A 13,190-nucleotide genomic window follows, 5' to 3' on the forward strand; every position below is an offset into this window, starting at 1 on the left:
ACCCTTTAAACATCTTTTCAAGATTTTAGCCAGAACTGTTAATAATGACAATGCTTATTTAAAGAGCAAGGAAAAGAAAGAGCAGAGTTATAAACCAGCGCCTGCAGTTTATTATTTTATACTAGGAGTTATTCTGTGTAGCCCATCCTATGCCGTGCAATCTTCAAAACCACAACCCTGTCTATTTTGAGTTGTAATGGTTGCAGGAAATTTAGAAATAAAGTACATTCAAATTTTTGTTGGGTTCAAAAGAAGAATTACTTCTGTTGTTTACATAGCTGACATTGAGAATTTGAGCTTTACCTCCTTCTCGAAATCCTTCATTGTAGTTATGAATATTTTTAAAAACTGGATTGTGAATAAAATCACTTTTGGTTATCAATAAAGCTGATCAGCAGATTTGTAAAATTTTCATTTGAACTCAGGAAAATCTCTTTGTGGTTAATTGCAGGGCTGTTGCCTGTTATTCTTGACATGATGGGTTGTGACCTCTTGCGCTTGCCTGAGGGGGTAAATGTTGCCTTTGTCTAAGGTCCTGTCTGAAAATCATTTGCTTGATTCACCACTAAATTGTCAGCCTTTATAATGGTCTTAAATTTAAGGAGTGACTTTAGACTTTAGCATGGAAATGGGCCCTTCATTAAGGATAGCTTCCAATTCAATGCCGAATGGACAGCTCCTTATTCTTCATTGTTTCTGCATTGAATCTCTGATGCATCCATAATTGATTTTTGGTATACTGATGACAATGCCGTCCTTGTGTGCTTGAGCTGATTAACCTTCAGATCTCCATTCGTCGTGTGTGTGTGTGTGTGATTTCGTAGCACAAGTTTCTTGCTTCACATTAAGATGACTAAGATGTTCCATCAGGTCGATCCACCACAATGTGGCATTGATGCACAATCAAGTTGCCTGTTATCTTTGTAGCCTAATTTCTCAAAATGCTAATGTTGAGTGAGGGATTCACAAAATCAAGTCCATTCCTGCTGATCGTGAGCAAAGGAAGAAGAGATAGACCTCTCTCTGCAAGAAAATCATCATCCCTACCTATGAAATCTGCTTGATTTACCAACATCGCCACAAGGGTCAAGATTCGAAGGATCATGTTTACCTACTTCCTTGGCACCCAAGAAATTCCTTTGCATCATGTGGGCCTATTTGCACCATTAATGATGGCATCTGTGCTGAAGCCACTGTAATTAATGTTGACCATAGGTTCTTGTCCACCAATTCCTTATGAACTGGACATGGTTTGTGGATCCAGATTCCCAAGCAAACATTGTGCTCTCTGTTTTCACAAGACTGGAGATCCAGAGTTAGAAGAAATGCCGCAAAGACACTTTGAAAACACATCTAGCTCATGGGGTGTTCATCCTTAGGTTTCCGGATTCCTCCACCCTTTCAAGCAGTGAGTTCCTGACTTCTTCAACCCCTTCACTTCCCCATCACACCTCAATCTTCAGATTCCTCTTGTTCTTTCAACCACAGTCCTGCATCAAACCTTTGCTTAAATATCTATAATTGCTTTTGCTTCAAACATTCAGGCAGTGAGATCTACATTTTCAATGACGATCTGTTTTAGTCTAAAGTTAAAATCCGATCCATCCACTTGAAACTCGATCCATAAAGGCATAATAGACATTTCTTCCCATATCTAATTCCACCCAGAGGCTTGTGGAAACGTCAAAGTAGACTTGCCAGTAACTCCTGAAAAAGATACTCCAACTCCAAACAATTTAGTTTAGAGAAACAGGCTCTTTGGCCCACCGAGTCCACTCGGAACAGTGCACTAACACTATCCTACACACGAGGATAGTTTACAATTTTTACCTAAGCCAATTAACCTACAAACCTGTAGGAAAATAACTGCAGATGCACGTACAAATCGAAGGTATCACAAAATGCTGGAGTAACTAGGCGGGTCAGGCAGCATCTCTGGAGAGAAGGAATTGGTGATGTTTCGGGTCGAGACCCTTCTTCACACTTCTTCTCCAGAGATGCTGCCTGACCCTCTGAGTTACTCCAGCATTTTGTGAAACCTACAAACCTCTATGTCTTTGGACTGTGGGAGGAACCCAGAGCACCCAGAGAAAACCCACGCAGTCACGGGGAGAACGTAGAAACTCTGTAAAGGCAGCACCTGTAGTTGGGATCAAACCCGCGACTCTGGTGCTGTAAGGCAGTAGCTCCACCGTTGTGCCACTGTGCCGCCTGCGTTGAAGAACTCACATAAGAGTTGAAGTCCCTTATCCACTACCCCCCACCTCAATGATGATGCCACATCTGGTCATGACACATAAAGGCAGCTCGATGGTTAGAAATGTCTTGGCATCATTCACTGTCCATTCCTGCTCTGTATATCCCTGCCTGATTGTAGCACCAAGGTGTAACGTAAGGGTTAAATACACCGTGTTCGCTGACAACTCCATTTTAGCCGTCAGTATGTTTAGCCCTCCTAGTATTCCATTGCAAAAAGTACATTTGAAAGAGACACCTGCAGATTGCACACAAAGTCCTTTGCCAAATATTGTACATTAGCTGGACAAAGTTCATTGCCTCCTCCTTCGCTGACTTTCACACACTGATATCAAGATTGACTTTAAACAGAAGCATGAGAATGAGCTTCTTGTGCCCTGCAATACTCCCCATCTGCACTGTTGGCTCCATGTCAAAGTTGAAATTGACCTTAGAAAATCACCCTCCCATACGTACTGGTGAATTTTCCATTGTATGCAATTGCCATCCACTGACACCAAGTCAAACTGACCTGTGTGAAGTACCTAACCAGATTGGCACAGGCTAATATTTTCTTGTACTTACCCGGCCTTGTGTGAAACCCAAGTATTTCGAAGTATAAGCCAAGTCTGTCACTCACGGTTATATCCTGTTGGACTCAGGTTAGGTAACAAGGTTCTGATTCTTGATGTTCTTTTTGGTGATAAATTTCTTCTAAATTATCTCTCTTGCTTTTGGTGCAAGCGTATCAAAGAATCAACCACTTAAAATGTATCATTATCGCAAGGCAAGTGACTGGAGAGGGATAATTTTCTTCGCACAAATGTATTGGGTCATTGACTGTTTTGCCAAAGGGTGTGGCTGTGCTTTGCAAGTTTAGAAGAAAATATGAATAAGTCAAGTCAAGTCAAGTCAAATTTATTTGTCACATACACATACTCGATGTGCAGTGAAATGAAAGTGGCAATGCCTGCGGGTTGTGCACAAATATTGGAAACTGCAAAATACAGGACAATTCCAATTTTGTGCAGGGATATGACGAAGGTCAAGGTGCTGTTACATTCTTATAGGCTTGTTAAAGGGTTCGGAGGAGAGCCTTGCGCACTGCAGTAGGTTTTGGTTTGATGCAAGGTTCTGGTGTGGGAATGCTACAGTGGGATTAGATTGCAGGGTGAGAATAAACAAGAATTAGTTTGAAATACTGCAAGAATAATAAATTTTGGGATATGTTTTCCATTCCTCCATTAAAGCAGATGGGAGTTCAAACTGAAGTAATAAATCTGCGCTGTTTCTGTCCAATGTGAAATTCGTTTTTTGTTTTCTGCATTTGAAGCAATCAGCAATGGTCCAAATCTCAGCTCTTAGCTTACATGGTGCATGATATGAAAAGCGTTAGCTTTTATTATTCTAAAATTTGTACTTTGAAACCATAAAGTGTCACTTAATTAAGGAGTTCTTCAGGTTCTGAAAGTATTTACACGGATTGAAAAACGTGATGAGAAATGGAACATGCATCCTCTGTCGCTGTGTAACACTTTTAATGGGGGGTTTTTTCAACCGAGTTCTTAAGTACATAAGAAATCTGTACTGCATATGGTAGTTGAGTAAAATGTTAAAAGGTGCTTCAAAGGGACAACATCGGGTTAAGGTTTTACACTGAAGGAGAATTTGGGCAAAATGACATTGCTACTTAAATTATTTTGGCAGATTTCTGCAATTTCATTTTCCAACCTTTTTTTAATGTGTTCAAGTTTGTAAACTGCACCTTTTTATTTTATTTCTGACCAAACTTATTGTATGGACTGAACTTTTGTAAACAACCTGTGCTACCAAAATATATATTCACCACTTTTAATGGTGGTGTTTGTACAAATTAAGCTAATGGATACAACGAATACAATGAGCTGTGGAATTCTCTGCCTCAGAAGGCAGTGGAGGCCAATTCTCTGGATGTTTTCAAGAGAGAGTTAGATAGAGCTCTTAATAGACAATAGACGCAGGAGGAGGCCATTCGGCCCTTCGAGCCAGCACCGCCATTCAATGTGATCATGGCTGATCATTCTCAATCAGTACCCCGTTCCTGCCTTCTCCCCATACCCCCTGACTCCGCTATCCTTAAGAGCTCTATCCAGCTCTCTCTTAATGATAGCAGAATCAGGGGATATGGGGAGAGGGCAGGAACGGGGTACTGATTGTGCATGATCGGCCATGATCACGGTGAATGGCTCGAAGGGCCAAATGGCCTCCTCCTGCACCTATTGTCTATTGTCAATGAAAAGATTTAATATTTCATTTAATTTACTCCATTAAATCATTTTCTGCAATTGTATGGTTGTACTTATGAAAATGCAAGTGATATGCAAATGTAAGAACCAATGTTTCCGTAAATATGCCTGCCTGTTCGGTACATTCATTGAACTGAGTAACTTCAATGCGAAGAATGCAGGAAGAACTCTTTTCAAGAATTGGAGCTTTAATCTTTGAGTGATAGATGAGTATTTGTCTGCAAATGTATTTGAATGCCATAGTCAATTTTGTATCATAAAGTGGCCTGCACTTCTGGTACCTTTTACTATTTTCCTTTTCAAAATAGGATCAATGGAAGTTTTGTGCTCAACAGAGCTGGGATAAATAACTTTTTTAATGGATGCGATGGAGGGCAGGTTTTTGTTTCAGTAATAAACACACTTCTATCAAATACGAATAGACACTAAATGCTGGAGTAACTCAGCATGACAGGGAGCATCTCTGGAGAGAAGGAATGGGTGACGTTTCGGGTCGAGACCCTTCTTCAGACGTTCAAATACGAATGCCCTGTCTTGAATTTGTTGTTTAAAGCATTTGTTTATATCTAATTAACAGTGAAAAATTGTAACTGCCGTAGCAGTAGGTATTTTTTAAGTTGTTGAAAATACCTCCCATTGCGACATTCTGCATACTTTACACAAATCTTGCATTTGGATGTTCAAAGCATTCTATTCATTATCGTCAAGGAAGATTACTGTAAACTTCCATTCACTAAATAAGATAACATTTCATTGCATAATTTTTGTGATGCCTAAACTGTAGCCAAGTGGTATGTGTCCTCAAAACTAAGGGACAGACAATCAGTCCTCAATGCTTTTGTTTTTTGCTAATTTGTCCCATTTGATCAATGATCTTGCAGTTCTGGTGTAAGCTTGTTAAGCTGAAATGTTGACGCTATTTTTTTTCCCCACAGTAGTGGCCTGATCTGGTGAATATTTCAGCAATTTCTACTTTTATCAACCCGCAATCAATGGACTGCTGTTATAGAAATTAATCCTGTGTTCGGTGAGTAACTATTGCTGTGTTTACTTAGGGAGGATAAGATTTGGGTACATGTTTTTCAAGAGCAAGCTTATCAACTGAGGATGTTATTTTCATTGCCTTCCAAGTTGTGGAGCTGAAGCAACATTCCTACCTTCATGCCCATTTTGCAAATCTTGATGGCTCCTATTGCATTTGGATGAGGGTATACTTATTTAAAATTCCCCACTCTTCAAATTGCATTATTATTGGGGCATAACTGGTTAAATATTGAGGAAAGATTTTGTATACGAGGATGGTATTCCCTTGAATATGGAAAATTTGAAGAGGTGAAGTTATTCAAAATTGTTTACCTCACATTTGTATAACGCTTCAGGTTATTTTCAAATTATCTCAAAAATGCTTAGCCATCCATAAAGTATTGTTGAAGATGGTTGTTTATGCAAATGTGTAAGAATGACCTGCAGATGCTGGTTCAAACCGACTGGAACTTGCTTTGCATAAGTGACGGTGATTATGAGGCCACGTTGATAAAATGTTCCTGGCTTCAGTATTTACAGCATTTGCATCACCTCAATATGCAATGCCAAACTTTGTAGATTCAATCATCCCATTGATCAGTACTATCAATACCATCTAAACAGTTTTTGCAGTATGTTTGTTGGGTATATGCAGGAAATCTCCATCTCAGCTGTTTATGAACACAGATTTTCGTGCTCAAATTTTAAAATTCTATTGAAAACATTGTTAGATATGTTTCCCATTCTCTTTGCTAATGTGAATTGTTTGAAAAACTAATTAGTGCAACTGTAATCGAGGTAGCTCCAAATCTGTTCCAATTTGCTTCTCCCTTCACTTGCCAAGTTCCACATATGCACCCAATGAGACCTCCTCTAACAGTGTAACAAATTGAATGTAAATAGGAGCAACGTAGTTTTATGTTCTCTTCTGGTGTATGGTTCAGCAGCAGGATAAGACTCTGGATTGAGATTGTGAATCCATTCAATGGCTTCATGTGAGGTGCTATGTTGGAAAGAAGTTGTGCCCTGGCTGAAAAATTCACAAAATGCTGGAGTAACTCAGCAGGTCAGGCAGCATCTCGGGAGAGAAGGAATGGGTGACGTTTCGGGTCGAGACCCTTCTTCAGACTGATGTCAGGGGGCGGGACAAAGGAAGGATACAGGTGGAGACAGGAAGATAGAGGGAGATCTGGGAAGGAGGAGGGGAAGAGAGGGACAGAGGAAGTTGGAGAAGTCGATGTTCATACCACTGGGCTGCAAACTGCCCAGGCGAAATATGAGGTGCTGTTCCTCCAATTTCTGTACAATGACAATAAAGATATATTGTATTGTATTGTTCTTCCCCCTCCCCCCTCACGGAGGTCCTCCATAATCTCTTCGACCCGCGAGGCTTCACCACCGCCGAGGCCCCATTGTCGCGAGGCTTTACCGCTGTCGACGCCCCATTTCACGCCTCCATGGTGCTGACCCGGGCCCTAGCCGCGGGCTCCATCGGCCGCCTCACCCGACCCGGGCTTCTACCTGCGAGGCCCCAACCGGGCCCCGACCCAGGCTTCCACGTGTCGATCTGTGAGGCATCGAGACCGCGTCGCCTCGATAAAGGCCGCCGGCCGCGTTCCCAGTTCATGGCAGCGGCACGTTGGGAAGCCATCTGGCCACGCAGATCGTCGGGAAGCCTTCAGGAAACAAGGGCCAAATGCGGGAAGATTGAACCGGCTTAACATGGTTGTCATGGACAAGTTGGACCGAAGGGCCTGTTCAAAGCCTCTTGGACCCTATCGTATAGTAAAAGCGTCCCCCACCTGCTATGGCAGCATGTTCCAGGCACCTACCTCCATCTGCATCAAAACAAAATTGCCCTGCTCATCTCCTTTAGACATTTTCCCTCTGACTGGAAAGCTATGCCCTCTGGTATTTGCCATTTCCACCCTGGGAAAGAGATTCTGTTTGTCTACCCCATCAATGGCTCTCACAATTTTATAAACTTCTATCAGGTTTAAATGAGAAATGATGAGTTTTTAAGTGGCTCTTTGGAATGAGCAAGTGGATGATTTAATAGTGAACTGGGATTTTGGGCTAGTTTTATGCACATATTTATGGACAAGTGCCCAGGAATAGATTTTCAGCCACTTTCCCAAGTTAGCTGTCAAGCCTCAGAAGCTCAAGGTTCCTCTGATTTTGTCCATTTGTAATATTGCGGCCTAACATCGAGGAGTTGGCAACCTTTGCTGGAGAGACTTTTGAGAACTCCACCGCGGGGAGCTTACGGGACTTTAACATTGCGGAGTCCGTGCTCCCTTTGCCAGGGATCGACCTCGGAGCTCCAACCGTGGGTGCTTGCGGACTTAACGTCACGGAGCCCGCGGTCTCTAGTCAGAGACCGACTTCGGGAACTCCAAGCAGCAGGAGCTTCGACCGCCCCGACGCAGGAGCTTTGATCGCTGGCTGCCGGAGCTTTGACCGTCCCGATGGATGGTTCGACTGCTCCGACCGCGGGTAAATAATGAGGAAGATGATTGGACTCTTTTGCCTTCCATCACAGTGAGGAATGTGGAGAATCCGCTGTGGTGGATGTTTATGTTAACTTTTAAGTAGTTGTGTGTCTTGTTGCTTTTTTTTTTTTGGATGGCTGTATGGTAATTTGCATATCAGTGTACCATCATTGGTACATGTGACAATAAAAGACCTTTGAAACCTTTAAAAAGACCTTTGATAATGATGAAACGGTGACTTGCAAGGTCATTTGAGAAGCCATAACATTACTGCGGGTCTCAAGTTGTATAAATGCCAGATAGGGTAAGGTATGGTCACATTTGAACTTGTAAGTCCCTTGATGTGACTCGTAATTATTAATTGATATGGCATCATAATGAAACATTAGTCTGTTATTACATTGGTAACGTGGTAAATTTTTTATTCTTTTGACACTGCTTCAGGTATGTGAAATATTTGGGGGACAACATTTTGGTTGAGTGTGTGGCGGCGATGGCTGAACGAGTCATCAAGGAAGAGGTCATCAATGTTTCCATGTTTCAGGGAGATTCCCACAGTGGTAAGTACTTCCATTGATTTAGATTTTTTTAGATTTAGATTACAGCGCGGAAACAGGCCCTTCGGCCCACCGAGTCCGCGCCGCCCAGCGATTCCCCGCACATTAACACTATCCTACACACATGAGGGACAATTTTTACATTTACCCAGTCAATTAACCGACAAACCTGCACGTCTTTGGAGTGTGGGAGGAAACCGAAGATCTCAGAGAAAACCCACGCAGGTCACGGGGAGAACGTACAAACTCCGTACAGACGGCACCCGTAGTCAGGATCGAACCTGAGTCTCCGGCGCTGCATTCGCTGTAAGGCAGCTTTGTCACCATTTTGTCTTCTGTTTTCATCAGTTTATACAAAATGAAGATAGGGTAAGGTATGGTCACATTTGAACACCCTTTGCTTAATATTCCATAGGATCAAAGGTTAACATTGAAGAACATTCCTTTTCCCAGCAGACGAGTCAACAGTAACAGTTTAGGAATACACAGTAAATTGATGACAATTTATCTTTGTCTTTACTTTTATTTATAATGAATGATCTCTTGCTCTCTTGCTATCCACTTTGCTGCTGCAACACTAAATTTCCCTGGTGTGGGACAAATAAAGGAATATATTATTATTATTTAGTATGCGGTTGTTTGTATCGAAGGTCTTAGGAAGGAGCATGAGAGCAATCAGTGCTCTTTGAAGTGTAGGTGATTTTATGATTTTTGTTTTCATTATGGTGATTGATTCTGGAACGCTTGCATCCAATGTTAGCATTGGATCAGGTATCCAAAAGGTACAGGAATAAATGAAGTGGAGGCAAATTGGTTGCAATGTGATTTCAATTGGGAATCAGAGAGCTGGGGAGAAAAAAAGCTGTCTTGAACAAAAAACAGTCTAGGGAAAAATTATATAAACTTCCTTGCAGTAATTGGGGAACGTATGGATGGAGAAAACATCACTGCAGCAAGTGTGAAAAGTGGAATTGGCTCATGTTGCTGGGCTAAAGCATAAATGATGCAGGAATACTTATCTGGGGCAGGTGAGTTTTCCACAACTAACCTGGAGCAGAGAGCTGTCAATCAGAGATAGAAAGTATATGGAACCTTTTGGTACAAACAAGCAGATGCTGGTTTACACGAGAAAAAAACAAAATGCTGGTGTGGGTCTCCGGGTCAGGCAGCATCCTTGCAGAACATGGATAGGTGATGTTTCAGGTCGGGACCCTTCGGTCTGAAGAAGGGACTTGACCCGAAACGTCACCTATCTATGATCTCCAGGGACGCTGCCTGACCCGCTGAGTTATTCCAGCACTCTGTGAAACGTCACCTATCCATGTTCTCCAGGGATGCTGCCTGACCCGCTGAGTTACTCCAGCAGTTTGTCTTTTTTTTTAAAAACGTGACTTTACAACATTTATCTTCGGCAGAATTGTAAGCTGTGTCCTGCCATCCTTAACCATCTGTCAGCTATTATTTTACTCTGAAGAGATTCCACCCAGTTAGAAGGGTCTACATTTTTTAAAGTGGGACTGTCTTGCTTAATACAGATAACCCTCATTATAATAGGGTTTTTTTTGCGGGGGGGAGATGTTGTCCGTTATTGCAGAGTAATGGAGGTAAATAGGGTGGCATGGTGGTGCTTCGGTTGAGTTGCTGCCGTACAGAACCAGAGAGCTGGGTTCAATCCTGACTACGAGTGCTGTCTGTACGGAGTTTGTACGTTCTCCCTGTGACCGCGTGGGTTTTCTCCGGGTGCTCCGGTTTCCTCCTACATTCCAAAAGACGTACAGGTTTGTCTGTTAATTGGCTTTGGTAAAGGTTGTAAATTGTCTTTGGTGTGTAGGGTAGTGCTCGTTTAGAGGGTGATCGCTGGTCGCCGCGACCTCGGAGGTCTGAAAGGCTTGTTTCTGCACAGTATCTCTGAAGTAAACTATACTATATATGAAAAGTATTGGAAAAGCAGCCAATAAACATATACTAAACAAGACAATAATAAACAGGAAAGGAATCAAACCATATAATATTTGCGTCTACCTTCTGCATAATATTTAAACGCAGGCTGAGGCAAGATTTGCTCCAGCCACCTAGCGGGCGGGGCACTCCGTGAAACAACAAACGCAGTCCTTTGCTTCCAACGCCTCATGGTAACGGACGCCTGGGTGGCAACAGATTACGTTCGCCAAAACCGAAATCCGTTATAAAGAAGTCTGTAATAACGAAGACAGACTGCACACGCATTCTGCAGGAACCAGTGTGCATTTAAGACCGTTTCTGCTTTTCTGTTTGGAAGTGACAAACAGTTGAATATTATGAATTTCTCTCTAGCTGGCAGCGGGCCCTGCCATATGGTAGAGAACAGCATGTTCCTTTTGTTAGCTTCTCATCTGCCTTTCTGTGGAGGGAACAAAATAAGATGCGACATCTGGTAAATTCAATAAAATTGATTAGATTTGGATGATATTTGTTCATACTATATTTAAACCATTAGAGGGGTGAAAGGTGCACATCTATTCTTGGAAAGGAAAACTACCGTAACTAACAGATGCATGATTTTTAGTTTGAATATATATAAGGCTGCAGTAATATGCTACGTAATACAAAGTCAGCCCACTGTCCTCGCCAGCTTTGCTCCAGCCCTCGGCCATTGTAACTTCAGCTTTGTATGTATCTCTACGTTGTTAATGTTTCGGTGATGCACCATACATTTGCTAATTGTTTCATTCATAGAAACATAGACATAGATAATTGGTGCAGGAGAAGGCCATTTGGCCCTTCGAGCCAGCACCGCCATTCATTGTGATCATGGCTGATCATCCACAATCAGTAACCTGTGTGTGCCTTCTCCCATATCCCTTGGTTCCACTAACCCCTAGAGCTCTATCTAACTCTCTTTTAAATTCATCCAGTGAATTGGCCTCCACTTCCCTCTGTGGCAGAGAATTCCAAAATCTCACAACTCTCTGGATGAAAAAGTTTCTTCTCATCTCAGTTTTAAATGGCCTCCCCTTTATTCTTAGACTGTGGCCCAGGTTCTGGACTCCCCCAACATTGGGACCATTTTTCCTGCATCTAGCTTGTCCAGTCCTTTTATAATTTTATACGTCTCTATAAGATCCCCTCTCATCCTTCTGAACTCCAGTGTATACAAGCCCAGTCTTTCCAATCTTTCCTTATATGACAATCCCGCCATCCCGGGGATTAACCTCGTGAACTTACGCTGCATTGCTTCAATAGCAAGGATGTCCTTCCTCAAATTAGGAGACCAAAACTGCACACAATACTCCAGATATGGTCTCACCAGGGCCCTATACAACAGAAGAAGAACCTCTTTCCTCATACTCAAATCCTCTCGTTATGAAGGCCAATATGCCATTAGCTTTCTTCGCTGCCTGCTCTACCTGCTCGCTTACTTTCAGTGACTGGTGTACAAGGACACCCAGATCTCGTTGCACTTCCCCTTTACCTAATCTGACACCATTGAGATAATAATCTGCCTCCTTGTTTTTCCCACCAAAGTGGATAACCTCATATTTATCTACATTATACTGCATCTGCCCACTCACTCAACCTGTCCAAATCACCCTGCAACCTCCTAATATTCTCTTCGCAGTTCACACTGCCACCCAGCATTGCCATCTGCTAACTTGCTAGTGTTACTTCTAATTCCATCATCCAAATCATTAATATATATTGTAAATAGTTGCGGCCCCAACACTCCACTCGCCACTGCCTGCCATTCTGAAAAGGGCCCGTTTATTCCTACTCTTTGCTTCCTGTCTGCCAACCAATTCTCTATCCATGTCAATACCTTACCCCCAATACCATGTGCTCTAATTTTGCTCACTAATCTCTCGTGTGGGACCTTATCAAAGGCTTTCTGAAAGTCTGGATACACTACATCCACTGGCTCTCCTTCATCCATTTTACTTGTCACATCCTCAAAAAATTCCAGAAGATTAGTCAAGCATGATTTCCCTTTCATAAATCCATGCTGACTTGGACCAATTATTTTACTGCTATCCAAATGCGCCGTTATTACCTCTTTAATAATTGACTCCAGCATCTTCCCCACCACCGATGTCAGGCTAACTGGTCTATAATTTCCCGTTTTCTCTCTCACTCCTTTCTTGAAAAGTGGGATAACATTAGCTACCCTCCAATCCACAGGAACTGATCCTGAATCTATGGAACATTGGAAAATGATCACCAATGAGTCCTCGATTTCCAGAGCCACCTCCTTGAGTACCCTGGGATGCAGACCATCAGGCCCTGGGGATTTATCAGCCTTCAGTCCCATCAGTCTACCCAATACTATTTCCCCCCTAATGCAAATTTCTTTCAATTCCTCTGTCTCCCGAGATCATCCCTAGTACAACTGGGAGATTGTTTGTGTCTTCCTTAGTGAAGACAGATCCGAAGTACATGTTCAACTCTTCTGCCACTTCCTTGTTACCCATAATAGTTTCACCCGTTTCTGCCTTCAAGGGACCCACATTTGTCTTTACTAATCTTTTTCTCTTAACATACATAAAGAAGCTTTTACTACTCCTTCACCTGCCGCTCTTGAAGGTATGTGAAGGTATTCAAATAGAAAGTGCGAACTATTGGAA

General features: G+C 42.3%; 1 protein-coding gene across 2 annotated transcripts in view; it reads left to right on the forward strand.

Annotated features, from left to right (window-relative positions):
- The window catches only part of rnf216 (ring finger protein 216), a 131,127-nt gene that overhangs the window by 16,170 nt on the left and 101,767 nt on the right, over positions 1-13,190 (forward strand). Inside the window, exons 2-3 of one of the 2 annotated variants that reach the window (XM_078418419.1) lie at positions 5,459-5,547; positions 8,480-8,595. In XM_078418419.1, the coding sequence (XP_078274545.1) occupies positions 8,529-8,595 (67 nt within the window). In that variant the 5' untranslated portion in view covers positions 5,459-5,547; positions 8,480-8,528. Of the gene's footprint in view, positions 1-5,455; positions 5,548-8,479; positions 8,596-13,190 lie in introns of both variants that reach the window. The other variant, XM_078418418.1, reaches the window with a different exon arrangement.

Source organism: Rhinoraja longicauda, chromosome 21, assembly GCF_053455715.1.
Source record: "Rhinoraja longicauda isolate Sanriku21f chromosome 21, sRhiLon1.1, whole genome shotgun sequence".
Lineage (NCBI taxonomy): Eukaryota > Metazoa > Chordata > Chondrichthyes > Rajiformes > Arhynchobatidae > Rhinoraja > Rhinoraja longicauda.